The 27,997-nt window shown below is 50.4% G+C and overlaps 1 protein-coding gene across 2 annotated transcripts; it reads right to left on the reverse strand.

Moving 5' to 3' along the window:
- NR2E1 (nuclear receptor subfamily 2 group E member 1) lies at nt 1–27,992 on the reverse strand. 2 transcript variants are annotated; one of them, XM_077302670.1, is made up of 9 exons: nt 27,403–27,992; nt 21,648–21,793; nt 15,593–15,680; nt 13,764–13,999; nt 11,355–11,501; nt 5,134–5,230; nt 4,587–4,736; nt 3,023–3,128; nt 1–1,405 (listed from the first exon to the last, which is right to left on the reverse strand). In XM_077302670.1, exons 1-9 carry the CDS (start codon nt 27,425–27,427, stop codon nt 1,243–1,245), a joined length of 1,158 nt encoding a protein of 385 aa, XP_077158785.1. In that variant the 5' UTR covers nt 27,428–27,992; the 3' UTR covers nt 1–1,242. The 2 variants fall into 2 exon arrangements, with proteins under 2 accessions (XP_077158785.1, XP_077158776.1); XM_077302661.1 differs by lacking the exon at nt 27,403–27,992 and adding an exon at nt 22,269–22,341.
- Between the last annotated feature and the right edge of the window lie 5 nt (nt 27,993–27,997).

The following is a 27,997-nucleotide window of genomic DNA, read 5'->3' on the forward strand; positions in this document are numbered from 1 at the left end:
TTTGATTGAATCCATTTAAATTTTAATATATTTTTATTCTTTGTAAATACAATGAGTACAATCTTAACTTCACAAATCAGTTAATCCACTTTGTACAAGAGAAGTTTTACTCAGTCTATGATACTTCAAGTGCTGATTCTTCTTCCTCAGTGCTAGTTCCTAAAACAAAAACTTGAAAAAGTTACAGCAGCTATCTTAAATTTCCCCCTACATTTTCCATAAGGATATTCTCATCAAATGAAGCAGCTTGTAATATATATTCTTGTAGGTGGTAGTAGGTGCATGAAAAATATCAAGGCTTTCAGCAGGAAGTTTTCTATCAAGACTCTAGAAAGGTTTGTATTGATAAAATCATTTCCCATGATTGATATGATATTTCAAACTGTTACGGTAATTGGCAAATCAGGTCTCCTTTTTGCACATCTCATTGACAAAGAGTTTGGCCATCATTGCCTTTGGTTTTAGCACTGTGACAGTGGGACAGTGATCCATTCACTGAATCAATCCTCTTCATTTGCTTTTATTTGGTTTTGCTGTTTAGTCTTCACTTAATGTGTGTTTAACTTTTTTAAAGCTCTTTTGTCTGAGATGTTAAACTGAACTGAAATTTTGGCAAAGTTCAGAAGCAAAGCTCACCAATTCATGTTTTTTTTTCAACAGGAGGGGACTTGGCCTGTTTGAACACAAAATGTGTTTGCCAGTAGATGCCACTTTTCAAAAACCATTACAAAGGCCACTTTTATGTTACAACAGAAGTAAATGTTTTGATAATCTGGTATTCAGTGTTACCTATCATATAAAAAGCATTTGCCAACAAGCTACTTAAAAAAAAACATTTTTGAAGGCCACCTCATGACACTTTACAACAGAACAATGTTTGGTTACCCAAATGGGGAAAAAAAACCTAAAGTACCTTTTTCTTTACCCTGTCAAATCTGCCAGCTAAATGGCAGACTAGCACAGCCTTTGTTAACTATGAAGGATGATGGAATTGGCTCCACCACATCGATCTAGGAGAAGCAGCAGTCAAGCTCCATCTGCTGCAGCCTCTGAGGAGCCCAGGAGTTGTCCATTCTTGTCAAGGCAGCAGAATGTTATCTATTGGGCTCATTTTGTCAATAGATTAAACATCTTCAGGCTTCAGATTCCTGTAGAGTTGTTGGTTTAGCTGAGGCTTCCTCTCCATTGCTTCAAAAGTTCTCAGGGATTTTCATCCTGATTTTTTTACATTGCCAGGTCAATTTAAATGTCACTGGATTTGTACATGTCTGAAAGTAGTCTTGTAATTGGCACATTTCCGATGGTTTTTTTGAAAAACACTTCTTCTATTGTTGAAGGACTAATTGAACGTAAAGCCGGCAAAAGCAACAAGAGTTTCCCAAAACGGCAGGGTTGTGTTGGGTACCTGCAAAGTAAAAAAATGATGTTTTAAAAATTGAAATCATTTGTTCTGATGAAAGCTGCAACACAGTAGCATATCTGGGTAGTAGTTGTTTTTTAAGTGTGAACCCAAATTTCAAATTGATGTGATGGGTGTGGATAATGGGGACTGTTTCAAGTCCCCATTAAGGCATGACACTCCTGGGGCTGGGTTGGGCCACCCACTCTTTTCCCATGGAAAATGGGTTATCCTGAAGTAGCAGATTTAAACTGTACTTGCACAAGCCACCGGCATCATATCTTTTTGGGTCTCCTTCAGAAGGGTTTATGCAACCGCATTTAATTTGCTGCCACCTATGAATCCTGATTTAAGATCCATTTCTGCATAGATTTCAACCCACTTGGTATTCAAGGAATGCACATATAAATATGTGAATTGTCCCACTAGAAAGCACATTATCATATTTTATTACAGTGGAGCATCCCAGGATTAGAACAGCTACTAAGTTGTTCAATAGCCACCATAATGTACTCTGGTTAATGTCAATCTAATGGCACTATTCGATTTGCTACTTTTAAACAGCTAAAGAATTGTAACTGTCTGCTTGAGGGAAGGGGAAAGGAAGGAAAAATAGGCACGTAGACAATGGGGGAAAAGAGGAAAATGCAGAGGGGAGATACATGGCTATTTCCTGGCATTTGCTTGGGAAGACAGAAGGGCAGGCTTGGCATGGGTAGAAAGGTGCAAGGAAGGGCTGCCTCCATTTCATCCAATCCTAGAATGGGGGCTGAGTAAATTCAGCATGCATGCGCTCACACCTGTGCAGCAGCTGCCCTGTCAGGAAGCAAATGTTTTGCAGGTTAGCATGGGAGGGGAAAGCATCTCTATGGATCTAGAATCTCTTCTCTTCCCAGAAGGCATAACAAATGCTTCCTTGTCAAGGCTAATCTCATCCAAGGGCTAATGAGGGACCTGGATTCCTAGAAAGGCCTCTGACTGTTGTTCCCTTGGCCTTGCATGAGAACAAAAGTTCCTTGCAGAGTCTTCCATTCAACCTGAATTCTTGATGGCACCTCCTAGGTCTTTTCTCTGACCAGGAACAATGCTGTCTTCCTCAGTATGCTGCAACAATCAGCCACTTAGACACCTTGCTAAGAGAATTGGCCCGGGATCCTACCACAGTGAAGAACTTGAATCCCACTGGGTTCTGTGTGAAAGAGGTGGGTACAAAAAGCCTAACAGAGCAATCCTATGCGGAGTTTCTCCAGTCGAAGCCCAATCGTGCTGGCCACTTCTACTATGAAGGCCTGTGGGTCGAACAATCTCCACTAAAAAAGACTAATATAAATGTAAATCTGACAGCCTGCTAAATCCCAACAAGAATAAAGTTCCAAAGGAAATCACCCCAACATCTCCTGAAACCTACATAAAGAGAACCAATCCACAGAAATATTTAAAGTGCTGTTAAGAACCTCCTGGATTTCGGAATTCTTTGTGCTCCTCTTCAGATTCACTTTAAATATGTTGCCTTTTATTTCTACTAATTGTTTCCACTAATGCATCTCAGCTAATTCAACTGCGTTGACTATATTGCAGATATGGCCAGTTCTGTGTTTGAAAAGTTACATCCAGTGTCTTCACCTGGTATGAATGTAGCTGTTCAGGGTGAGCTGAGCTTCATCTTGAAGAGCTGCAATGGCAGCAGCATTCCGAAAACTCCTCAGTTCAGAACCACTATGCGTAGGTACTGAAAAGAAAAGAGTCCATTCTATTATTACCTGGGTGGTTTATTACGTAGTAGCTTCATATTAACACCTACAGACATGCCACATGCGCGTGGGTCTTTGTCTGTTCATGACATTCTACTACATTCTACTGTTGCAGCATTTTGGAGGTTCTGCTGAAATATTTTTCAGGCTTTGAGTACCAGGAAGTGACGTGAGCTGGCCATGCCCCCCTGCTATCCCCCCCCCCCAAAAAAAGTGAAAGGAGCCTTGGCTGACAAAGGCTAAAATGGCCATGCCCCCTCCACTTCCCATCCCTTTCAGGCCCATCACTGGACACTTTGTGAGGGGATGGATCAACCTGTCCAAATAAGTGTAGACATCTTCTTACATTAAAAAAAAAAACCTTTTTCTTTGCCCAGAGCTGGAAACAACAGGTGCAAGGTGGGAGGGTCACCATTTTGGGGAAAAACACACTTCGGCATCATTTGCAGTATGGTGCTTGAGAAACCCTGTTCTATATTGTTTGATCATGGGCACTCATTAGATGACAATTTTTAAAAGAAACAAAATCTCGTTAAATGGTAAGTGAAAATTAAGTAAGACTAAAGTAATACGGCTACTGGTTTAATATCAGCCAGCAAGCCCAGATGTGCTTTCACAAGATACCAAAGCTTGGACTTTAGTAAATATTTAAGGGGAGGAACACGTATGTTTGGAGTATTCCAATATGCTGTGTGAATGGTACCACTAAGAGGGCAGTGTCAACTGATTGCAATAAGCTCCTTTAAAAAGCCACCTGCAATGGCCCTCATATTGGCCTGGAAGCTAGCCTACTAGACCGGCATTGTGAGGCAATATTCCTCCATACAATAGATGATGATGATGATATACTTGACTCCTTCATGACTGGGAATAAAACTGTCACTCTCCCAAAGGCCCATTATGCACGGCCGCCGAAACGGCGATTTCGGGTCACATGGAAAACGCGGAGGGGGAAGACGCGACACATACCGGTTATACACGGGGCGGGGCGCGACAGCGGCAAAACCCAGAGTAACCGATTATGCACGCGGCGATCCGGGCGCCGCTTCTGGTTGCGCCCCGGTCACCCGGAAGCTGCGCTTTCTTCCGCGTTACACTGACGCGGCTTTTTCGGCGGCATGCACCGAAGCTGTGGCCGGTTGCGGCCGGCTCCATGCGTTATCGGTGATTTTAGTCGCCGCCATTCCACCCCGAATGTGCGCTAAAACCCCCGTGCATAATGGGTCAAAGAAAGCAGCCTGAATTTCAGTTCAAAGGGCATGGGCATAGTTTTCACACTGATACCTTTTCGTTTCCAGCTGGCTCTGTCTTGCAGCTTACATGGCAAAATGGGTAATGAATGATGCTTATTGCAATGTGACACTAGTGATAAGATAGAGAGCCATCATGCTACCTTTTGATTTTGCTTTAAATAAGTATTTGTGTGGTGTTCTTACCAGCTTTAAAAGTGACAATGCATTTGAGACAGGCAAATTCCGTAGCATCTAAACGAAGCTGTCGAAATCTGGCCACAACCTCCTGTAATGCCTGTATTTCTGAGATAATCTTATTCAGCTTCTGAGAATCTGTGTTGTCACCATTCATGCCTGGAACACAAACATGTGAAATAAATACGCTAATAAGCCATTTGAAGAACTTGATAAATTGATTTCTGGGAGAGAGAAAAAATCACACGTATCAATAGCTATTCAATTGTTATTCTCCGAGATCCGCTTCCACACAAAACTGACTATATTGTAGAAAAGTTAGTATGAAATCTTCTCTTGGATGATAACAAACACAGTAATTTGCATTTAAATGACAATGCACGCAGTCATGAATGCAACAAAACAACATTATTTGCATTTAAATATAGATTTATAAATGACAGGTATACTCTATTGTTTAGAAGAGAATTGTTATTCTTTACATGTTGTCCTTTTTGCAGTAATGTATTTTTATGGTAATTTCTATAACAAAGTCATTAAATTGTGCAATTCTTACCCGATACAGCCAGTAGAGTGTTAGCATCAACTGGAATGGCCCATTGTGCTATTCCTAGAACAAACAGTTCCCTCCAAGCGTCTTCCAAAAGCATCAGCTGTCATATAATAGAGGTACAATATAACATAGTGTATAATTTATAGATTGATAAACAAGTTCAATATGTAAATTTCTGTTGTTTTAAAAATGGCTTTAAAAGGCCTGCGCCGCTGCTTCCTCCTTAGAATATTTTAGTTATCCCTTTTGATCAGAATCCATGAGCGGCAAGGAATATTTATTCTGTTTTTATCCTGCCTTTCTTCCTGCTCCAGACCACATACATGGGGTTTGCAGGAGGATGCCCATCCAGGCAGGGACCAGGCCAGATCTGTTTAGCAGTGGTGCAGCATTATGGGCCCTCCAGCATATATTGTAGGTACATTAATATCTACATTGGGGGACTTCTTTGAAGTGTGATTAAGCCTTCAACCAGAGGCTGATATGGGAAAACAAGAAGACCTAAACAGTCTTGCATGACACTTACACGAAGCACCAGTATTGATCCCAAACAGACTTGATCTGCTGGAGCTGTGTTCTCCTTTTCACAGTTCTAAATAATGGGTTGGATCCAGGCCAGCGTTTCTACCAGGCACAAGGCTTCAGGGCATGACTTTCTTGGACTGGCTGCCGCAGGAGAGACACAAGCCAACAAACCAACCCACCATGTGGGCAGTCCTTACACCCTGGAAATGCTGCACCGGATCCTGCCCAAATATGCGGGGAATTCAAAGCAGCAAATTTCAAATCTGAGTTGGGTTCAGAGGTCAAAAATCCCCACTGTGCTTTTTCAAGCCTCACAACCAACTTGCTCATGAGTGTCTATTCAATGAAGGGGTAACATGATTGGACAAGGTGGTCAAGTTATGAAACATCATTACTGTCACACAAGGCCTGGTTAGTATCCAGAATGCTTTTCTTAGGTCATAGTTCAGGAACCTGCCTCCTTCACTCGAGGTCTTGCATGTTGTTTCAACTGGGGTATCTAGTATTTCTTCTATCCTCAGCTTGTGGTCTGTACAGGCAGCGCTGGTCTTATACTGAGGCACCACTACATCTTGAGCAGTAGGGATCAGAAGCCACCTGAGAGCATTTCTGATCTAACTAAACCTGTGGGGCCCCGCCAAGTACAGTACTTGGACCTGCTCTTCCATGCGGAATAACATGGGACACCTTTGGAATTCTGGCCCAGGGCAGTGGTGGGCACCGTTACAGACTGGATGCTGGAAGAGGCAAAACCAGCCACAAAATATCAGGGAGCAAGGCTGTATAGAGCTCTCATTGTATCTCTTCAATACTGCAGGCAGAAGTTCCGTTTAACAGGGTGCCTTTTAATCTGCAGAGCCAATCAGAAGCCCTGCTGGGCAAAAGCCCCACCTAGCCTAGCTCACTTCCTAAAAGAGAAGAAGAGCTGGCTTTTTGTACCCACTTTTTACCACCTGAAGCAGATTACAATTGCCTGCCCTTCCTCTCCCTACAGCAGATGCCCTGTGAGGTAGGTGGGTTTGAGAGAGCCCTCAGAGAACTGCTCTGCACAAACAGCCCTAAGAGAACTGTGCTGACCCAAGGTCACCCAGCTGGCTGCATGTGGAGGAGGAGTGGGGAATCAGACCCAGTTCTCCAGATAAGAGGCTGCTGCCCTTAACAATCACACCACACTGGCACTTGGTGGGCAGCAGGAAAGGGGTCTGTGGACCCCTGCTATAAAGAGTAGCTCCACTGGATATGAAGAGTGGCTTCAACCTCACGCTAGTGCATCAACACCTCAGCTTTGTCAGCCTCTTGAAGGATGTCAAAAGTTGTGTGATAAACTCCCAGAGGGACTTTTTTAACAGAACAGGGGACTGATCGTCCTCCCCCTATTGATGATGAAAGAGGAACAGTCCAGTGAATTGCAATCAGAATTGCAACTTACTTTCCCAGCTGAGGAAGTTAAGGGTCTGCCATTCTGCTGGACCTTTCTCCCACACTTTGCCACAGCAGGGTCATAGCAAATCTCTTTGGAAAGGGGGAAGTGTAAAAGGGAGCTTCCCATACCCTTCCCCTTGTGGTGTGGCCAGCATGTGGGGAAGATAATGGAGCAGATATTAAAGGGAGCGATCTGCAAACATCTGGAGGACAATTTGGTGATCCAAGGAAGTCAGCATGGATTTGTCTCCAACAGGTCCTGTCAGACCAACCTGGTTTCCTTTTTTGACCATGTAACAGGTTTGCTGGATCGTGGAAATTCGGTTGATGTCATTTACTTAGATTTTAGTAAAGCTTTTGATAAGGTTCCCCATGATGTTCTGATGGATAAATTGAAGGACTGCAATCTGGATTTTCAGATAGTTAGGTGGATAGGGAATTGGTTAGAGAACCCAACTCAAAGAGTTGTTGTCAATGGTGTTTCATCAGACTGGAGGGAGGTGAGTAGTGGGGTACCTCAGGGCTCGGGGCTCAGTCCGGTACTTTTTAACATATTGATTAATGATCTAGATGAGGGGGTGGAGGGACTACTCAAGTTTGCAGATGACACCAAATTGGGAGGACTGGCAAATACTCCAGAAGATAGAGACAGAGTTCAACGAGATCTAAACACAATGGAAAAATGGGCAAATGAGAACAAGATGCAATTTAATAAAGATAAGTGTAAAGTTCTGCATCTGGTCAGAAAAATGAAAAGCATACCTACTGGATGGGGGATACGCTTCTAGGTAATACTGTGTGTGAACAAGACCTTGGGGTACTTGTGGATTGTAAACTAAACATGAGCAGGCAGTGTGATGCTGCAGTAAAAAAGGCAAATGCCATTTTGGGCTGTATCAACAGGGGCATCACATCAAAATCACAAGATGTCATAGTCCCTGAGTACTGTGTGCAGTTCTGGAGGCCTCACTTCAAGAAGGACGTGGATAAAATTGAAAGGCTACAGAGGAGAGTGATGAGGATGATCTGGGGCGAAGGGACCAAGCCCTATGAAGATAGGTTGAGGGACTTGGGAATGTTCAGCCTGGAGAAAAGGAGGTTGAGAGGGGACATGATAGCCCTCTTTAAGTATTTGAAAGGTTGTCATTTGGAGGAGGGCAGGATGCTATTCCTGTTGGCTGTAGAGGAAAGGAAACGCAGTAATATGTTTAAACTACAAGTACAACGATATAGGCTAGATATCAGGAAAAAATTTTTAACAGTCAGAGTAGTTCAACAGTGGAATAGACTGCCTAAGGAGGTGGTGAGCTCCCCCTCACTGGCCAAGCAAAGGTTGGATACACACTTTTCTTGGATGCTTTAGGATGCTTAGGGCTGATCCTGCGTTGAGCAGGGGGTTGGACTAGATGACCTGTATGGACCCTTCCAACTCTATGATTCTATGATCTGACCCTGGGTGTTACCACTGTCTAGATACAGTCTTCAGAAGACTCAGCAAACAGGCTTTTGATTCCATACTTGGGGAAGCGTGCCTAACACAACCGGTTTGTGGTCAGGAAGGAGGTGGCCCTGTCTCACCGATAAGTGAGCTTTGTTGATCTTAAAGGTGCCGCTGCACTCAAACTTTGTTCTTTTGCTTCAGACTAGCATAGCTACCCACTTGAATCACTCCTGTCCAGTTAATCATTCTGCTTCTACTTTATGGCAAGTGCAGAATTAAGCTGTGGTTCTATGCTTACTCTTACAGGAACAAAGTGGTCTTGCACTCAGTGGGATTTGCAGAGGATACGTAGAGAACCATAACAGCAGTACAAAGAATAACTCAACTTCTCAATCTGTCGAAATGACAATTTGCATTTCAGGGAAGTTGGAGGACAATAGAAGAAGAAAAAATGAAAGTCTGCAAATGCAAATGTCGGGAAAGCCTAAACTTTGTAGCCCACTGCCTGGACTTTAAAATCCAAACAGGATAATAGTGCAATTAATGAAATCCTTGGACTTTAAAGGGAGATTAATTTCATGAATGGATACATGAAATTTGCCTTTAATTTCAGTGTCAGATGTACAGCTAGTTGATTTGAAAAGACAGGATAATCTGATTCCTGTCATAGATAATGGGCCTCTTTTACAGAGGTATACTCAGTGATATCTTTAATCTACACTTAGCTATCCTTGCTATATTAAGGAGAACCATTTCAGAAAAAGTTCTCTCTCTGTCTCTCTGCCTCATCTGGTGAGCTAGGTTTTATTCCCCGTTCCTCCATATGCAGCCAGCTGGGTAACGTTGGGCTCATCACAAACCTGATAGTGCTGTTCTGACCGAGCAGTAATATCAGGGCTCTCTCAGCCTCACCTACCTCACAGGGTGTCTGTTGTGGGGAGAGGAAAGGGAAGGCAATTGTCAACCTCTTTGAGACTCCTGGTAGAGAAAAGCGGCATATAAGAACCAACTCTTCTTCTTCTTCCCAAGTCCCAGCACCTCTAGCCTCTTTTCGAAGACATCAACCAGCAGGTGCAGCTGTGTCACAAGGCTGAGCATGCTCTGTCTGGAGCACAAGGGTTGCTCTTTCTTCTCCTTGCCCTCTCTCTCACCACACCTACCCCACAGCTTCTTGCCCTTCTCCCTTCAGGTAGAGCTGACTGGAATGCATTAGAGTTGCCAACTCTGGGGTCAGGAAGCTCCTAGAGATTTGGAGATGGAGCCTGAGGAGGGACCTTAGCTGGGTATAATGTCTCTATGTCCAAATTAGCCATTTTTTCCAGGGAAATTGATCTCTGTCACCTGTAGATCAGTTGTAATTCTAGATCTCCACCCCCCCCCCGGAAGTTGGCAGGCCTAGACTGGCTGAAGTCATAGTTATCACATGCTCCCCACCCAGCATTTCAAGGGTGTTTGTTTTAAAGCTAGTTCTTTAACGGAAACAACGCACACCCCTTGCTGTTAGCTCCAAACATAAAAGCAGGCAAGGTAACTTGGCCTCCCCCCCTCCCATCAATTTTATTGTTGTGACTCTGACCTGAAGCTTATTCATGGTTCACACTTCACTTTTTAAATAGTGACAGTACTGACATTCAGGTTGGGCGTAGTCTGGACTTGCAACAAGTTGCTTCCCTCTTAACACAGAGCCCCCCCCCCCCAATTAATCCAGTTTCTCTTTGCCTTGCTGCTTTCTCTCTGCAGGTCTCTTCCCTGCTTTTTTAGGCTGCACACACAAAACTTTTTTGGGAGGGGGGCGATGTGGGACACAATATTTGTTTTTTTCTGCAAATGCTGTTGTAGAGGAAGAGAACAAGGGAGAAGCTATTTAATCCCTTTTTCTTGTTTCCTGTCTGAAAAACCACCCTCAACTTATTAATGGCAGGGGAAGAAAGGGTTAACTAGCCCATCCACTCCTTGCCAGCTGCATTTGCAGAAGAAGACAAATGTAGTTTTAAAGGAACTGGGCAGATGAGATATAGTCTGACACTTAAGAGTGGTGTAAAAATGCTGCTCTTCTCCCCCCCCCCCCCGGCACCCACTACTGCAGAAGTAAGAAATCTGATATTAGTGAGCCTACTGAAGAGGCTCACTAGGAAGTAAAATTAAGACTATTATTTAATTAAACTCCTGCATCTCCTCTTCCTGCAATTCAGGTTCTGAATGTGCCGAGGGCAGAAAGGACCCCACCATCAACATCTGGCAGGTGTGTACTCTGCACCACTTCTTAGTCTTGTGCGCATCTCGGTTGTGCAAAATACAGTGTGAATTTCCTGTTTTCTTTTTTTGTGCTGCAAGCTTACCGTTGTCAAGACAGAGCTACAAACAGACTCAAGATTCTCATAAGCATTTAATATCAAATCAAAATAGCTTTAATAGTACAGTGAACATTTGATATATTGGAAGTGTCTCTTGTTGAACGCTTAGTCTGTGGTGCACACTGGAAGGATGTGAATAAGCATCCTCTGGGGGGGGAGTGAACTCAGTCTACGGAATTCTTAACTGCACACCACATTGCTTGCCACAATGAACTGTCATAATTTAAGAACACATTAATGGGGGGAGGGGAGGAACCGATAGAATAAATTCTACTCTCACTCATAAGAAATCTCAGCTTAATTGAATCTACTGGCCCTGAGCCAGAAAACCTGCAGCCTGATTCTAAGCATGCTTGTTTAGAAGGAAGTATCCCATAGCTTCAATGGGTCATTCTATAGTAAGGGGACCTAGATTCACAGCCTTCATCTTACTTTAATCCTATTTCGGGGGGGGGGGAGGAATCATTCCATATAAATTTTACCTGGTCTTGTAGTGACAGAGTAGAAAAGGCTGGAACACTCTTGGCCCATTTAATGCTCATGAAGAGAAGCCTTGCCGCTGATTCACAAACAGATTCTGTAGCCACTTCGTAGAGATACATTGGCGTACCGCTGACTTCATGTGGATACTAATTTAAAAGTTTTTTTAAAATAACGTTATTTGGAAAAGCACTAAACTCTGGTTACAGGAGGCGGCCCATTATGAAGGAGGGCACAATCAAAGGGAAGACAGGAAAACAGATCATGTTAGGGGGCCCTTCAGAAACCAATAACACGAGCAATTGTTACAAGATCATTCCCAAAAGATATTGGAAAATAAAGAAAACTTGTTAGATCTTCAAGAGATTTTTGCATCCAGACTATGTTTTCTGCTGGTGGACAGCACTTCTGTCAGCAGAACTGAATTATTCCCACTGGATTATTTCTGTCCCCCTTCCTTTCAGTGGAAATCCTTAGTGGGATCCAACCTATTGCTTTTCAAAGTCTTGTCACTGAAAGAATCAACATGGCCTTTCTTTCCTTCCTAGGGCAGCCAGGTAAAGAACTATTGAAGGCCCAGTGGGGAATCACTGGAGAAGGCAGATCTGCTTCTTTATCCCAAATAAGGGAATGGCTGCTATTTAGTCAAGCAAAGAAACCCAAAACCCCATGAACTGTATTGTGGAGGAACCCAGATATGCTCATGACAGAAGTAATGCTGGCTGGGAAGGCTGATGCTCTAGAGACACTGGGTCCACTTGCCCCACATGGAGTTAGTTTTCTCATAGCACTTGAAGACCATGGTGGCACTTGTGGACCCAGCCTTGGTACTGGAAAACCGGATTGGTGCAGTGGCCAGCAACAGGAGGGAAAAACAATTGAGGGGGGGGACCCAACCCGAAAGTCAAGATCAGGACCTAAAAGGCTGAGTGCTAAAACATGAAATAAAATGCAGCTATTTATTTCATAGTACACAAAAACATAAGATTAAAACAATTTACATAGAATACAAACAAAAGCTCAGAACATAGTATACAGCAATGTGTAAGTTGCACATACAATAATTACTGGATCTCAGTAAAGATTACACATGTATAATAAGCACAGGACAAAACACATTTTGGCTCAGATGGCCTTCTTCGGTGATCTAAATTTTACTGAAACACATAAAAATGTAAATATAAAATATCTTTTAAGGCCGAATCACTGAAAAAGCAGAGCTTTTAGGTTCCTGATCAGCTGCACCAGTTTGCCAACTGTATCCTTTTATATGCTCAGCTGATCTGGCCACACTGAGCCATGCTTTGTAACCTTTCAGTTGGATTACTCTGTGTTGCCCTTGAAGCCAACTGGAAATTGCAGCTGGTCCAGAATCCAGCTGTCCAATTGTTGTCAAGAGCTATCTGATAGGAATATATCTTGCTCAGGTTGAAACAACTACATTAGCTGTGAGTTTCTTTCAGAGTTCAATTCAAGGTGCTAATGATGACTCTACATATGACTACATCAACTACAGTCTTCAGATGGCCACTTCCTGGCTGTTCCCCTGATTTAAGGTGACTGGCCTGGCATCACCCACAGCATCACATCCCTTAGCTTGTGGAACCAGATCCCTGAAGAAAGGACCCCCCCCCCCCGAGATCTTTAGGAGGCGCTGCAAAGCTTGTTACTTTTCCAAGACTGTTGATGGTGTATAAACGGCTGGCATCTTTTAGAGGAAGGAGAGGTATTGGGGACTTTTTTTTGTTTGTTTTAATCTGTACTGTTTTAAATATTACCTGTATGCCACTTTGAACCCATTAGGAAAGACAAGATTCTAATATTTTAATAAATGAATAAAACCCTTGACAAAAGGTGGCTCGCCCTCATTACAAATCCATCCATCACAATGATAGGGCTGACTCTAAAAATATCAACCAGCAACTGTGATGAGAATAATGTATGCAAGAACCCAAGAACACAGAGCCACTGAAGACGTTGTCCCAGCTCAAAGTAAGTAACGGATGCCTGCCCCAGCCCTGACACTTGCAAATCTGCATTGGAAAATGCACCTCTTGAAAGCCCCTGCTATGATCTTGGGCATGTCCTACCTCTACATTCAACTGTTTATGATAACACTTGTGTCAACAACTACTGCGGAACCAAGCAAAACAACATTAGACACCACTGCACTTTTAGACTTACTGGGGCATAACAGTTCCTGAATCATGGTTGTGTCAGAGAGTGGTGATGCGAGGATTGTACGCAACAACTGAGACTCATGGTTATTTATCACACTCTCATGCATACACACACACACACAAAAGCCATTTGAAAAGGCACCAAGACTGTGAAGCATAACTGATGTATTTTTCAGAAGTGTGTCAGGCAAACACTAATTCTCATGAAATCAATAACAAAGAGGAGCTGACCTTTGGAGTTGGTTGAGCCAAGCCCACCAAAGCCTGCCTCTCCGATGTTGTAGAGACTGCAGCCAGTTCTAAATTATGGGGTTCCAACTGTGTGACAGCAGTGAAGAAAGCTGGAGTGGGTAGAGCTGCAGAAGGAAAGTGAGGGGTGGCTCCATTGTCTTCCTTGTGTCCTCTGAAATAAAGAGCGACTTGTTTCCTTATTGTGGATGTCCTTGGTCCCCTTTCATGTTGAACAGCTGGGGGGGGGGACGACAACAAATTTTAAAACTTCTGTGAGAGTTTGGAAACATCAGCATGACGAGAGACATGAGTTACGGCATTGGAAAAGGAAGAAAGTTGCTACTGGTAGTCAGCAAAGGCAGTGCGTTTCATCACAGAGAACTGTAAAATTTTCTGTGGGAGTTTTTTTGACACCACAGTTTTACAGATCTTCCCAACAAAGCATAGGTAAAATATCTTGAGACTCACAAATTGAATACATCCCCCACTGATCCTTCTCTCCCTTCCCCAACCTGGCCATTTGTGTTCTAATTATTGGTACAGCCTCTTTTTTGCACATACAGATTTTACACATACTTGTGACCAGCAAATTTGGAGATAAACATGACCAGGTCCCTCACATAACTACATAGTGTTTACACTGGGAATATGGAAAGACAGTGACTACACTTGCTGATTTCTCAATAGGAAAGGTCATTGCAGGAAATTATCATTATTCAGATAGAAGCAACAAACATTGTGATCTTCCCTTGGGGTGACCATTAGTCAACTATGTCTATTACTATAACTCCGATGCGAACAGAGAACCTCATATTTCTATATCTCTAATACAAATCTATTGCTTTTCATGGGATAACATAGCAAAGTAACTCCAGTTCAAAGACTTGATGGACGTTTGGTCTGTTCCAACATGGCTCTTCTTCAGTTCATAATGAATAATATTATTGTGCAAACCTGCATAGGCACCTTCCTCTATATAATAGAACAGCAGTGGAGAATGTGTTGGTAGACACGTTGATGAATGTGTGTGTGTGTGTGTGTATACACACATTCTGTGCCTATCAATCAGCAGGGAAAAGAATATACATGTCTTAGCAAATGATACCCACACAGTAACACACAGAAACAATGTTTGCATATGAAAAACAGCTCTTTGGGTCTGTCCTCCTAATATGTAGATTGCTACACCCAACCCAGTCAAACACTTGCACTGATGTTCATGTACACAGCCATACAAACATTAAGAAGCTTACTGGATGGGGCAGGTATGAGTAACCTGTGTTTTAAAGGCCTGCTGAGGGCCATTAAGACATTACAGTTTTATGAACAATGCATATGGTGTATCTGATGTTCTGCCTCAATGGCAACACAACTGTTTGGCATTCTGGAAACACATCATGTACAGTTCAAGTTTTGCTGGCAGTGTGAAGCTGATCCCTGGTGGATAATACCAAATCAAGAGGGAAATCACATTATAAAATTACATCCTTCTATGTTTATTTATGTTAAAGGACACAGAAAGGAGTAACTCAATTTTGGATTGCACAGTTAATTTTTCATCCACGCCTTGGTATGAAGTCCTGCTGACATGCACTCAAATAGTTCTATTAAGTGTGTGACTTCAGTCAATTCTGTAGCATTTATACCAGTTGGGGTGGTTGGGAACAGCTATTGTAAGCAGAAAGGTTGATGGACAGATCTAACTTGGTGACATAGAAAGTATAATTGACAGAAACTCTCTTACGGGCAGGCCCACATTCTAGGCCATGGTTCTCAATCACTGCATACATTTCATGTCCATTCCTCCAACAATTAAAAAGCACAAGTACCGTCTTTATTCATGTTGACTTCCAAGCATTTCTTCAGCCGACAAGCCCTACACTGATTCCTGTGTGTCTTATCCACTGGACAGCCTCCCTAAAACAGAAACATTTTGTGATAAAAGGGTAGTGGATTTCAATGAGCCAAAAAATCTTTAAAATTAATTTCAACCTGTTGGTTCTGGTCCAGCCCTGTGGGGCAACAGAAAGCTGCTCCATCTTCTATATGGCACCCTTCAAGTATCTCAAAATGGTTATCATGTGGGGTATTTCTACAGAATTTCTACTAGGAAGCAAGTCAAGATTTTTCCCATGAAAGTGCCCGAGAGAGAAAAGAAGCTGTAGTAGTTTGTTCTAATACTGGGATTATGTGAGAGCTCCCCAAGGGTTATGTGGCCTTTCCAAGAAGTTTGTGTGGTCGCTGACATAACTAGATGTCACCGGAGCCCACTTCCCCTCTTGCTTATGGGTCTAGTCTCTTTCTCCACAATGGAAAAATGGAAATTGATTGGTTAATTGATTGGCTGACTCCGTCATCTTACTTCAGGGCCCATTTCTCTACAGGAACATATCATCACTTCTGGAGTTCCTTGAACTCAGAAAAATATTTCAGGAGTTCCTGCATGGTCAAAAGTTTGGGAAAGGCTATTCTAGAAGTTCTAGATGGCCTTCAGCACCCTGGACAGCTACATTCACTCCCAAGCCCTGCCTACTCTTCATAATGCAGGTGTCTGGGTCTCCAGGAGGCAATGTCCAGTCTCTACTTTCTTACATTCCTCCCCAGATCTCTGGCCTGTTTGCAGTTGTGCTTGTTTCTAGACCTCTTCCTGTGGTGTGTCCTTGCTTTTCACAGCACAGGGCTTCATTAATTGCATGCATCAGGTCGCTCACACAGATCCAATTTTTCTCTGTGAAAGGCCTTTGTTGCCATGAGGGGCTCAATGGTCTGTCTCTTTGCTGCCCCAGTTAGTCACTATCTATCCAATTACATGGAGGGAACCTACAAAGAAACCCACCAAGCCGTAACAAAACAAAGATGAAACAATAATCCATTGCATAGAGATGCCTAATGCTTTTGTATATAATGGGTGCAGAGATCACTGTTTTCAAGCACAGCTGGACCAGGAGCTATAAAGTTAAAAAACAAACATAGATGCTAGAACAGATTTTAAGTCCAGTGGCATTTTTAAGACCAACAACATTTTAGTCACAGTATAAGGTTTTGTATGCATGCACACTTCCTCAGATACAGCATCATGAAATGGAAGTAATCCGTTCAAACTTATAGGTAGAGTGTCAGAGTGAATTAACCTACAGTTTTAATAGATTTTAACCTACATGTTTAACCTACATGTTTAATAGATTCCACAGATAAATATGAATAACAAGCTATTTGGGTTTACTTGGATTTAACTCCATGGGGTTGAAATTCAGGGGGAAGCATAGTGGGATCAATAAATATTTCTAAATGGGAGAGTAATGAGCAAATATATAATCAATTGCTGATCTGAGGAGATGTGCCTGCACACAAAAACTCATGCCTTGAATAAAACTGTTCTGATCTTAAAGGTGCCCCTAGATGCAACATTTATTCTGCTGCTTCAGACCAAAACTAGTCTCTCCACTTGAATCTATTGCAGATGCTGGGTGTGTCACACGACCTCTGGCCAGAAGCCATTTGGGTTTAAAACGGAATGTGATAGGCCAAGCAACGGTGTGGGAGTGTGTGCATGGTGTCAGCAGACCACCCAAAAGAAGAGGCAGGCTAACTTGTTCACTATTTTCACTTTAAAAAAATTAGGAGAGTGTAGACTGGATGAAACATCATAGACAGCTGACCCATCTTGATGGTTCAGCAAATTGGCAGGTTGGTCCTTCCTTGGCATGTGCTGAGCACAGCACAGGGCTGAATAATGTCCACTGCATGGCTTTTGTACTGCCCTCTAGCTTTAATCTGCATCTGCATCTGATCCCCCCCCCCAAAAAAAAAGCAGCAGCCAGATCTAGAACCAGTTTGCTTGGATGATGTGTCACCGGTGTCACTTGCAAGTAGTGCAAGTCAAGTGTGGTTCCCTTTGATTTCCATAGAATCCACTTCCTAAAGACCTGACAGCAGAAGCCCCGGGGGAATTACCTTCAAAATGCCTAATGAAGATCTACTGGAAAAGGTAGCAGCAGGGTTTCATTTGCAAGCCCTAGGAAACTACACGGGCTCTAGTTCTATTGTTGCTCCTGTCTGACACGGGATAACGGCACTGAGCAGGACTATTTTCCCCAGTTTGCAGGAACACTCCTTCCCTAGACAGAACCTAGGAGTTGATGCTCAACTTTAGACACCTATGCAGAAGAGGAAGGGCTTGACTCACAATAACAAAAATGACTTAGAGACCACTCATGCAGGACAAAGAGCATCATTACATGCCCAATATTAGTCAAGCCAGAGAAAGCTATAGGGTTCCCAACCTGTCGCAAGTGGGACCTGGAGATCTTCCACTAGAAGTTTCGAAAATGGGCATTCTCAAGTCACATGGCAAACAGGGCGTGGCTGACCTGAAGAGGTGGAGTCTACTCAGTTGGCCAATGGGGGGACACCTGGGCAGAGCCTCCCAGACAGAGCGTCTGAACTCTCTGCCCTAGCGCCTGGCTTCCCTCGGGTGCCTCCGCCGGGGGGGGGGGGGGGGAAGCAGAGCTGCCAGGGCCGGGCTCCTGCGGATGCCCGTCCTCCCGAAACCGGCTCACGGCTGACAAGCGAGCCTTGCCCGGCAGTGTTGCGGCAAGGAGGACGCCATCTGCGCTCCTGGGTGCTCTGGCCCCGTTGGGCTTGGCCGCCCGTCTTGAAGGGGCTGGGGCAGGCTGCTGCCATCTTGCTGCAATGAAGCCTCGGCTTCTTGAGAGCGGGGAGGGGCGCCTGGGGAGGTGGTCGGGCGGTTTAGAGGCAGTCTGCCCAGATGGCCCGGGGAGGCATGCCCTTCGTTCCCGTTGTTGGGAAGGGGAGAGCTAACAGGGCCGAACTGAGCTGGGATCTTGCCCTGTTGCTTCAGCGTCCCACCGTGGCTGGTTTACTGGCAAAGGGCGAGATGGGCCATCTGTGCCAGACGTTTTAGGGGACTGACAGGAGGGGAGGGGTCTCCTGGAAAGACATGTGCATCGGGTCCTGGTCCAGCGATGCCATCGTGACTCTCTGAGGGAGCACTTGTTTCCTGGGTGGTTTGGCTGATACCGACCTAACAACCTTCCCCACGGATCAGGCATCGAGATTAGGCACGCCTAACTGTGAACTAGTTGCAGCCCAAGGTACTCCGCCCCACATGCAAGCGACACACTGCTTGGGCGAGGACTCAGCCACCCCCCCACCACACACACACACACACACACTGGTGCGTTTTGCTGGGCGAAAGGAGAGTTTTCTGCGCCTGCAAGGAGCAGAAATTCAGCGGGTGACACCGCATCTGGATGCAGGGACAGCTCTCCCCCCTAGACTCCCGCCGACGCACCTTGCATTAGAAAGGCGGAGTGGGAAAAAGGGGGGGAGGCAGCGTCCTCCAGAGCCAGTGCACACGGGGACGCAAATCCCACGGTGTCCCAGCACAGCGCGTAGGACAGTAGGCTTCCTGGGAAGGACACGTTGCAGGATGCAACCCGTCTGCAGTCTCTCCCTAGGTAGCTTTATTCAGGAAAAACTCGTGTAAGGTCAATGAATGAATTTTTGCATGTCTTCTTATTTGTTGTTGTTAGTTGTGAAGTAATGTCCGAACCATCGCGACCCCATGGACAATGATCCTCCAGGCCTTCCTGGACTCATTCCCCGGAGTCCATTTAAGTTTGCTTCAGTAACTCCATCCAGCCACCTCATTCTCTGTCGTCCCCTTCTTCTTTTGCCCTCAATCGCTCCCAGCATTAGGCTCTTCTCCAAGGAGTCCTTCCTTCTCATGTGATGGCCAGAGTATTTGAGTCTTCTTATTATCAGTACCGATATATTGGTGTTGGTTTCGCAAATTTTTGCTTCTTCAGCCTAGTGCACATTAGAGGGTGTTTCCCACTTGGATGCACTTAAATCACATTATACTTGGCTGAAGTAGCAAACATTTGTGACACCAATCAGTAACACCAGTATATTGGTACTGATAAGAAATATAGTAAGAAGACAGGGCAAAAATTTCTTCATTTACATGGGTTTTTCACTTATATCAGCTTTATTTAGCTTGGCTTTTCTACTGCAGCTTAGTTCTTAAGAGGAGGTGGAGGAGTAATAATTAGTTTTTATACCCCACTTTTCACTACTGGAGTCTCAAAGGAGACTCAAAAGTGACTTATAATCACCTTCTCTTCCTCTCCCCACAACAGACACCTTGTGGGGCTGAGAGAGCTTTGCAAGAACTGCTCTGCAAGAGCAGCCCTAAGAGAATTGTGACGGGCCCAAAGTCACCCACTTGGCTGCATGTGGACGAGTGGGGAATCAAAACTGACTCTCCAGGTTAGATGCTGTGACTCTTACCCACTGCAGCAGGTGTAGAACCAGAGCCTTTCGTAGACTGATGCACAGTACAGTGATGGGATCACCTCTGCTTCTTTAGGGCAGGAGCCAGAAGAGACTGGAATGGACGGTCACCCAAGTGTGTGTTTCTGTAGGCACAAGCGGGCAACCCCCATGCCTGGTGGATGGGCCCGAATGAGTTTATTTTTTTTAAGTGTGTGAGCCCAAGAACTCCTGCCCAGTAGGGCTTCTGATTGCCCACTGGAGATCTGATTGGCTGATACAGGTTAAAATAATATTATGTCAGCAACAGCAGACAGGACAGCCTTGGCTTGTGTTATCTCTGACTTTTCTGTCCCAGTGTATTTTTGAAATGTGCTCCTCTTGGCCTCTGCCCCTGGGCTTCCTCTGTGTGCCCACATTGTTTGGCTGAGCCACTGCCCTGTGTCTGACTTCCAAAGGTGCCCACAGCCACAAATGCTCAGGGTAGGCAAAAAAGAAAAGCCCACTACTGAAAGAGGCTTTTCACAAGGACTTTGGGGATGGTCCTGGAGTCTCTTAGCTGCTTTCCGAATCTTCAGGATTCTTTGCATCAGAGCTATGACTTTAATGAGGGTAGGGAAGACAACATCTGGAGTTTGTGGTTTGTTTTTGCCTGTTTCGAACTCATCCTTGCAAGCATGCTAAAATGCTCCAAAAAACAACAACAACAACAACAACCACTCTCCCCCGAGTTTGTTTTTGTGGGGGGTGGGGGAGAAAGCAATCTGGATAACCAGGCTGGCATTCCTCACCTGAAGGTGAAGAGGTCCCCGTGAGGACAACGAGGCTGCCACCAAAGGGGCAACCTCTCAGAGTGACCTCCCTGCCAGGGCACCCGGATGAGGGGGGCAGAAGGCTTGCACCACCAAAGGTGACATTTGTCATGCTTCTCCTGGGGGGGGGGGGCTTGCTGCGACTCTTCCTGTGCAATCGACCAACAGGTGCAGCCACTTGACAGGAGGCCACTTGCCCGGGGGCTCTGCTGCCGCACAGGCGGCCTGTAAAGCTTCCTGTTCTCTTGGCTTCTCCTCGTCTTCCATCCACAGCTCCTGCCTGCCACGGGCGGGGCGCTAAGCTGACTCCGAGGGGCTCTTTCCTAGGGGTGGGGTGGGGGTGCTCCCGTTGCCCCCCCCCCCGGGCAGATGAAGTCCTTCGGGCTCACGGGGAGGCGCTTGTCCCTCGGGTAGGCCGGCACTGTCCCCGGGCCAGAAGCGGCCAGGAGGGCCCCGCCGAGCCCCTGGGGCAGGGGGCGGATGCCGCTTTCGGGGATCCTTCCTGGGAGAGGCCGCCGACTCCCTCCCCAGCATTCCGGGTGTGCCGCCCGTTCCAGGCAGCCGCAGAGCCGAAGCCAGCCCAAGCGCGCTGGAGGGATGGCAATGCTTGCTGGCGAGCCGGGGGTTACCGTGAAGATGCGAGAACCTCCCCGGGCGCCCCGCAGTTGGGAGGACCTTCCCAGAAGCCCGGCCCGGCCTGGCCCTTGACTTGGCGGCCACCCCAAAGCGAGGCCTCGCCCGGACGGGGTTCGGGGAAGTGCAGGGAGAGCGGTACCTGGTTTCCAGATTTGCAGACATAAGTCCTGTTCCGCCGGATGCTTCGTTTGAAAAAGCCCGAGCAGCCATCGCAGGCGTAAACCCCGTAGTGCTTGCCGGAGCTGCGGTCGCCGCACACTTTACACGGGATGTCTAAAATCCGGCCTGAAAGCAGGAGAGACGAGAGGGGAAGAGTCAGGGGCGCCTGGTCGGGGCTGGGAAACATTTGGGGAGCCAGGCCGGCTTGTCGCTCCCAGCCCCCCCCCCCAGTCCCCACGGGAGGAAAGTTTGCTCTGCGCCGGCAGTTGCCCTCCTGCTTAGGACACGCAGCCCGGGCCCCAGCCCCCACGCTGGCAGCCTTCAGACGGGCACGGCCAGCCCTTTCCACCAGACCCCCCAGCCAGGTCCAACTGCTTCCAGGGTGTGTGTGCGGTGGCCGCTAAGCTGGTTCGAGGGGGCGGCCAAACTTGGAAAGCCCACCTAGGGCCAGCTTCAAGGGCATTTAACTGAGCGGAACGTCGAAATCCCTAGCGCCCTGGTGCCAGGCGATTTGCCAATGCGCATAGGATCGCTCCGGCCCTGTCTTCCCCGTGGATTCCGGGGGGGGGGGGCAGGATGCCCGAAAGAGCCCCTTACTCACAAGCAGTCGGATTCTGAACGACCCAAACAGGAGCTGCCCTAAAGCGACCCTTGCAAACATGCATTTCATCGCAGCTCAGACAGGCACCTTTGCATTGCTGTACGCGAACTGCAGGCCCCATAGGAATTTGCTTCCTGGGAGTTCAGCCTCGGAGGGCGTCGCCATCAGGGCTAGTTTACTCCGAAGTGAGACCTTTTGTGTTTGACTGGGTTTGGGTTGCTCCCTGGTCAAGCCAACGGACTGGGTTGACTCCTAGGGAAACGCCCAGTGGTGAAAGGACAAGGCTATTCCGAGTAAGGAACATTTGAGGTGCAAACAGGTGGCTCTTGTGGAGACATCTTTCTTGCCTCCTCTGTGGCTCTAACACTCCGGCCTAAACATGTTAATGGAGGGGGGAAGATCCTAGAATTAAATAGACTTTCCAAATAAATGCAGTATTAGGACCATCTGATAACAAATGTTGTTTTGCACTTTATAGAACTTATAAGGAACTCAGAATCCAGTTTTTAACTAAGAGCCACGATTTGACCATTGAGAATCCTTTCCAGAGGGATCCCTCCTGTTTCCTTCCCTTCCGCCCCCCCCCCATCACTCCAGGCGGTAGCCCCCTTCCCACGCACGCCCCCACCCCCGCCGCAGGGAAGCCAAGGGAGGAACGGAGGGGACGCACCTCGAGGGCTCCCGCCCGCCGCTGCCTCCGCGCCGTCCTTACCAGACGGGCCCGGGAGGGACCCAGAGAAGCGCCGGTCGGTGCGGAGCCCGGCCCGGGGCTTGAGCGGAGGCTGCTGCCGGCCCCTACGGGCCCGGGGAAGCGGCGGGGGCTCGAAGACAAGGCCTCCCGGCAAGCCTCCTTCGATGGCCTCCAGGCAGCGCGGGCGGCCCGCGGGGGGGGAGGAGGATTAGGCTGAGCGGCGGCGGCGGTGGGGGGTGGGGGGAGGGGGGAGGATCGGCCAGGAAAGGCCCAGGGGAAGCGCAGGGAGGGCGAGGGGGGCAGCTCTGGGCGTTCGCCTGCGGGTGGAAGCGAGGGTTGGGCGGCCTGAAAGCCAGAGGCGATGGCCAGGAGAGCGAGGCGAGTCCGGCTCTGCTCGGGGAGCGGTGTAATTCCACGCCCTCCTTGCCACCTGCCTCTTGGGTCAGCAGTGACCCGTCAAAAAGAGTAGCCTGGGAATTGGGAGCGCACACAATGGCCCCCGGGGAGAGCACTCGACTCCCCGCCCCCCCCCCCCCGCCCTCCCAGCTCTTGGCCCTCGGCGCCTCCCCCGCCTCCCGCCTGGCCACACTCCCTGTCCGGGGAGGGGGGGGGAAGAGGCGAGGGACTAGCCCTGCCTCCGGCCAGCCGCGGCCCGGCCCGCGTCCCTCTCTCCTCCGCCTGGGCAGGAAGGCCCACGAGCAGCAACGAGGCCGCGGCCCTGGACTTTCCCGGCGAGCTGTGCCTGCCGCCCGTCCCTCCCCGGCCGGAGCCCCCAACCTCCCCGCCGGCGCAGTTCGAAGGCTGCAGCCTCTGCGCCGTCGGAGCGAGCCGGGTGGAGGAAGCCCCGAAGGGCCTGCCAAGTGGCCGCGGGGGCCCGAAAGGGCCGGGCCCTGCCTTTCCCGGGGGTGACAGAGGAAGCAGCAGAGCCCACGGCCGCCGGTCCCAAAGCACAACCCCCCAGCCCCCCAGCCCCATCCTGTGCCGCCTAGTCCAGAGGGGATGGGGCGACTGTGGGCACGAGAGGCCGGATTGTTCACATAGACGGAGGGGACTACCCGGACACAGACTTGCCTCCTTAGACGGGCAGCCAGATGGATTCCCGAGCACTCCCAGTCTTGGTGCGGGCCTCTCCCTTCGGCCGAAGGCGGTCTGGCTGCCCAGTGGAGGGGCGCGGGCGCTCGCGGGGGAAGTGCCAGCTGAGCAGGGAAGAGGCGGGCGGGCGGGCGAGCGAAGGGCCGGGCCGGGCCTGGCCGAGGAAGCCTTTCGGACGGTGGGACTGAGACCCGGCACCGTTAACGCGCGGCTCAGGCAGCCGTGCCCGTCGAGCCCCGCGGCTCTCCGGCCTCAGACTTTGCTAGGTCCCCGACAACGCCAGGGCCTTAGCAACGACTCCCGCTTCCGAGCGCCCAGTGCCTTCCTGCCCCGCACCTGTCCCGGGAGAGCCACTCGCTGCCCTTCCGACCTCCGCTCGGGCCCGGCCGTCCCGCGGATCCCACCGCCTGCTTCCGCCGCCCCTGCCCCTGCCCCTGCCCCTGCCGCCAGGCTTCTTCCCGCTCGGCCTCCCGCGCCCACCAGCGGGCCGGAATGAGCGGCGGGAATATCAGGACTGGGGAGGGGGGCTCTCCCAGCTCTTCCCCGCAGTTCCCCGGCCCCGAAGGCCGCCCCCCGACGCCGGGGCTGCTGGGCTGAGGGAAATGCCTGGGCCTGGGGGGGGGGGGGGAGGAAGGCCGCCCCCTTGACTTGACACCAGGTCACCCGATAACGGATTGACCCCGTTTAAAGGCCGCGGGAGGCCGCCGGGCCAGGCCTGCGCGGGGAAAGCGCGCGGAGCATCCCTCGGCCGGGCGTCGCGGGGGCTCTTTGTGCCGCTTAATTGCTTAAAGATATATGGCAGCCTCGATTACTGTAATTACCATCAGGGGCTGTTGAAAGAAGGGCGGCTGCGTCGCGCGGCCTCCTCGCCGGGGTCTGATTCCCACCCAAGCAGAGAGAGCGCAGCTGACACCGCTCCGGCCGCCCCAGCCCCAGCCCCAGCCCCAGCCCGGCCCCGGCCCCGGCCCAGCCCGCCACCGACGGCCCGGGAGACGCCGCCAGCTGCGCGCCTCCTGCGGCTCCGGCCAGCCCGCCGCCCCCGGTCAAGAAGCGAAGTCTGCCCGTCCCCATCCCGTCCAGCTGCTCTCCTGGGTGGCCCCAAGACAACACGAGTGCGGCTGGGAAGCGGAAAGCCGCCGGGGCCCCGATCCCCTCGGGCCGCGCAGTTCTCCGCCAGAGAGCTGTCGACGGCGGCCTCCCACCCGCCTTCAGTACCCGGCATGGCGACGGGATCTCCTGCAGCACAAGGCCCGGGCCGCCGCGGGCAGAGCCAGGCCGGGCGGCCGCCGCAGGGGAAGAAGCCCCCTGCCTTCAGCCCAGGAGTGACCAGGCCCGCCTGCGGGGAGGGGAAGCCGAGGCCGCCCAAAGGCCTGCGAGGGGGTCCGGGCTGGCGATGAAGGCAGCGGGCCAGGCCCAGATCCGGCGTTCAACTGGCCTTACTCGCGCCCGGCTGGCCGGCGGCCTCCCGAGGAGACGTTGATGGCCGCATGCTCCGGCCCTTCTGTCGAAACCAACAGGGCCGGAGTGCAGCCGCTTGCGGGGCGCGGGGGTGGGTTGCAGAAACAGACGCCGCATCGCCGCAGGGGGAGATCGTAGCCAAAACCGCCGCTTCGCGGCCCATTGAAGAGGCGCCGAAAGGCCGGCGGGACACTCGTCTTCCGCCTCTCGGCCTCTGGTTCCCTGACCCGACGGAGTCCCGGCCCCGAAGCCTCGCCGGTGGCCCCAGAGGCCGGCTCCCCCCCCCCTTCAAGTCACCAGCCCTGCTGCAAGGGAAGGCCGGCTCTGGAGCGCGCTCCGTCGCAGCGGACGGCATTTCCTTCGTCGCGAGAGGGCCCAGGGAAAGTCGCAGCCATCTGCGGGCCTTGAAAGAAACTTCGAATTAAGTTTTGGCATTTTAAAACCAAAGTGTTCAGTGCGGAAGTGCTCGAGCGGCGCCCGGTTTGCCCCTCCGGCCGCACCGCTGACCGCCCCCGACTACTCCGGGTCATTTGGACGGGCTTGGGGGCGGCTAAACGGGAAATTTCCCGCCTCACCCTTTAGGTGACATCCCGGAGTTCGTCACTTGGACGGGTTTTGAGCCAGGACCAAACGGGAACCGACCGACCCAAGCATTGCGGCTCCCTCCGGGAGGCTCCCCAGGGCTAGCCGCGCCAGCAGGCCAAGAGTAGCCCGACCCTCTGCGACTCCGCGGCCCTTACCTGCCAGGAGGCAGCTGCCGCCTGTAGGGAGAGCCGGGGGGGGGGGGAGGCAGGGTCTCCCGCGGCATCATCGTCGCCGCTCGCTAGACCCTTTCCCTGGAAGCCCCAAGTCCCTGGCTGACCATTTTGGCAACTCTTCCTTCCTTCCTTCCTTCCTTCCTTCCTTCCTTCCTTCCTTCCTTCCTTCCTTGAATCGGTCACAAATTCAGGTGAGGCGGTCTGGAAACGCTTCCCAGCAGCCAAGTGAGCCACCGTTTCCTAAAAGCTTTGCTGCCAGTTCCACCCAGGAAGCTGCCCGCTCCCCTCGCCGACGTTGGCGACTTCTCCAATGCTGAATCCTTCAGGAGGGGGACAGGTGTGTGTTCTCCTCTCGCTCTCTCTCTGTCATTGAAAAACCCAAACCAAAACAACCCCGTTCCTTGATGGGAAATAGAAGTGATTTGACTCTAGTGGGCAGTTTCCACCGGTCACAATCTTTTCCTGGGGGCTACTCAAGGGGGAGACCAGATTCCTGATTTTGGCTTTCGGTAAGAAAGTTTTGAGGAGGCGTGTTGGTGGACGGAGTCCAGGGGAGAATTCTGCAGGAAAACTTGCTCTGAAGCAAGCAGAGGAGGAGGAGGAGGAGGAGGAGAGGCCAGGAGTTGGGGGCGGACAAAGGCCACAGGAGGGGGGGGGCTGTGACTGTGGCACTTTTAACAGACTCCACGCACGTGTTTCTCCGCACCCCCAACCCCCCCCCCGGGCGTTTCGCGGGGTGCAGCCGAGGCCGAGGGTCTGGCTCGCAAGCGGCCCGTCCACCCCGCGGACTCCGGCGGCCCTTTCGGCTGGGCCGGCCCGAGCGCGGCCGGCGGCTTTGGCGGGCGAGAGGCGGCCAATGGTCCCGCTCTGCGGCGGACGCGGGTGGGGAGGGGGGGATTAAAGGCAATGTGACTTCCCCGGCCGTTCTGCTTCCCGCTCGGGCCGGATTACCCGGGGGCCGGCGCCGGGGCCGGGCGGGCGTCCCTCGGCAGCCGCTCTCCGCACACCCGCCGGCAGCCGGGCCGCCGAGGCCGCAGGGACCCTCGCTTCCGCGCCCAGCCCCGCCACAGGCGCCCCGAGGCCGGACCGCTCGCCTCGCCCGCCCGCCCGCCCCGCCGCCGGCCGCGGTACCCACTTGTTGATCCTGCCGGCTTGCTCATGCTGAAGGCCGCTTCCCGCCAGAGGAGCGCTCCGGTCCGGCTCCGGCTCCGGGCCGCCTCGCCTCGCCTCGCCTCGCCTCGCCTCGCCTCCCTCGGCCGGCCAGGTGCTGCCTCGCACTCAGCCGCCCCGGCGGCCCGCCAAGGCGCGCATCCTCCGCCGCCGCCGCCGCCGCCGCCGCCGCCGCCTCCTCCTTGCGCCGCTGGGCGGGGACGGCGCTGGGGCCAGAGCCGCGGGGACTGCGGGCGGGAGGGGGACGGCGTTGGGCTCCCCGCCCTCTAGCGCCGGCCGGGGGGGGCTCGGCGGGAACCGGAGCGGCGCGGCGGCCAGGCGGTGCGCGCCACAAGCCCGGCGCAGTGGCTCAGGGAGCGCAGGCAGACATCAGAGGCGGCCCCAGGAGGCACCGGCCGGCCGGGCGGCGGGGGGGGGGGGGGGAGAGGGGGCGCTGGGAGGCGGGGGAGGAGGCGAGCCCGAGAGGCAGAGAGGAGGGGGCGGCGGCGGCGGGAGGGGGGAGCTTTCCCGAAGTTCATCCCACGGGCTGACTTTGTGCTTTGAGCCGCGGCTCGGCGCGC

This window comes from Paroedura picta, chromosome 1 (genome assembly GCF_049243985.1).
Source record: "Paroedura picta isolate Pp20150507F chromosome 1, Ppicta_v3.0, whole genome shotgun sequence".
NCBI classification, from domain to species: domain Eukaryota; kingdom Metazoa; phylum Chordata; class Lepidosauria; order Squamata; family Gekkonidae; genus Paroedura; species Paroedura picta.

Coding starts and splice junctions, on each gene's coding strand:
- NR2E1 (XM_077302661.1), bottom strand. CDS start 22,332: ATGCATGTTTGCAAGGGTCGCTTTAGGGCAGCTCCTGTTTGGGTCGTT. Junction 11,502..13,763: donor TGGCTCAACCAACTCCAAAG/GTCAGCTCCTCT, acceptor CTTTTAAATTAG/TATCCACATGAAGTCAGCGG. Junction 5,231..11,354: donor CTCTGTCACTACAAGACCAG/GTAAAATTTATA, acceptor ATTATATGACAG/CTGATGCTTTTGGAAGACGC.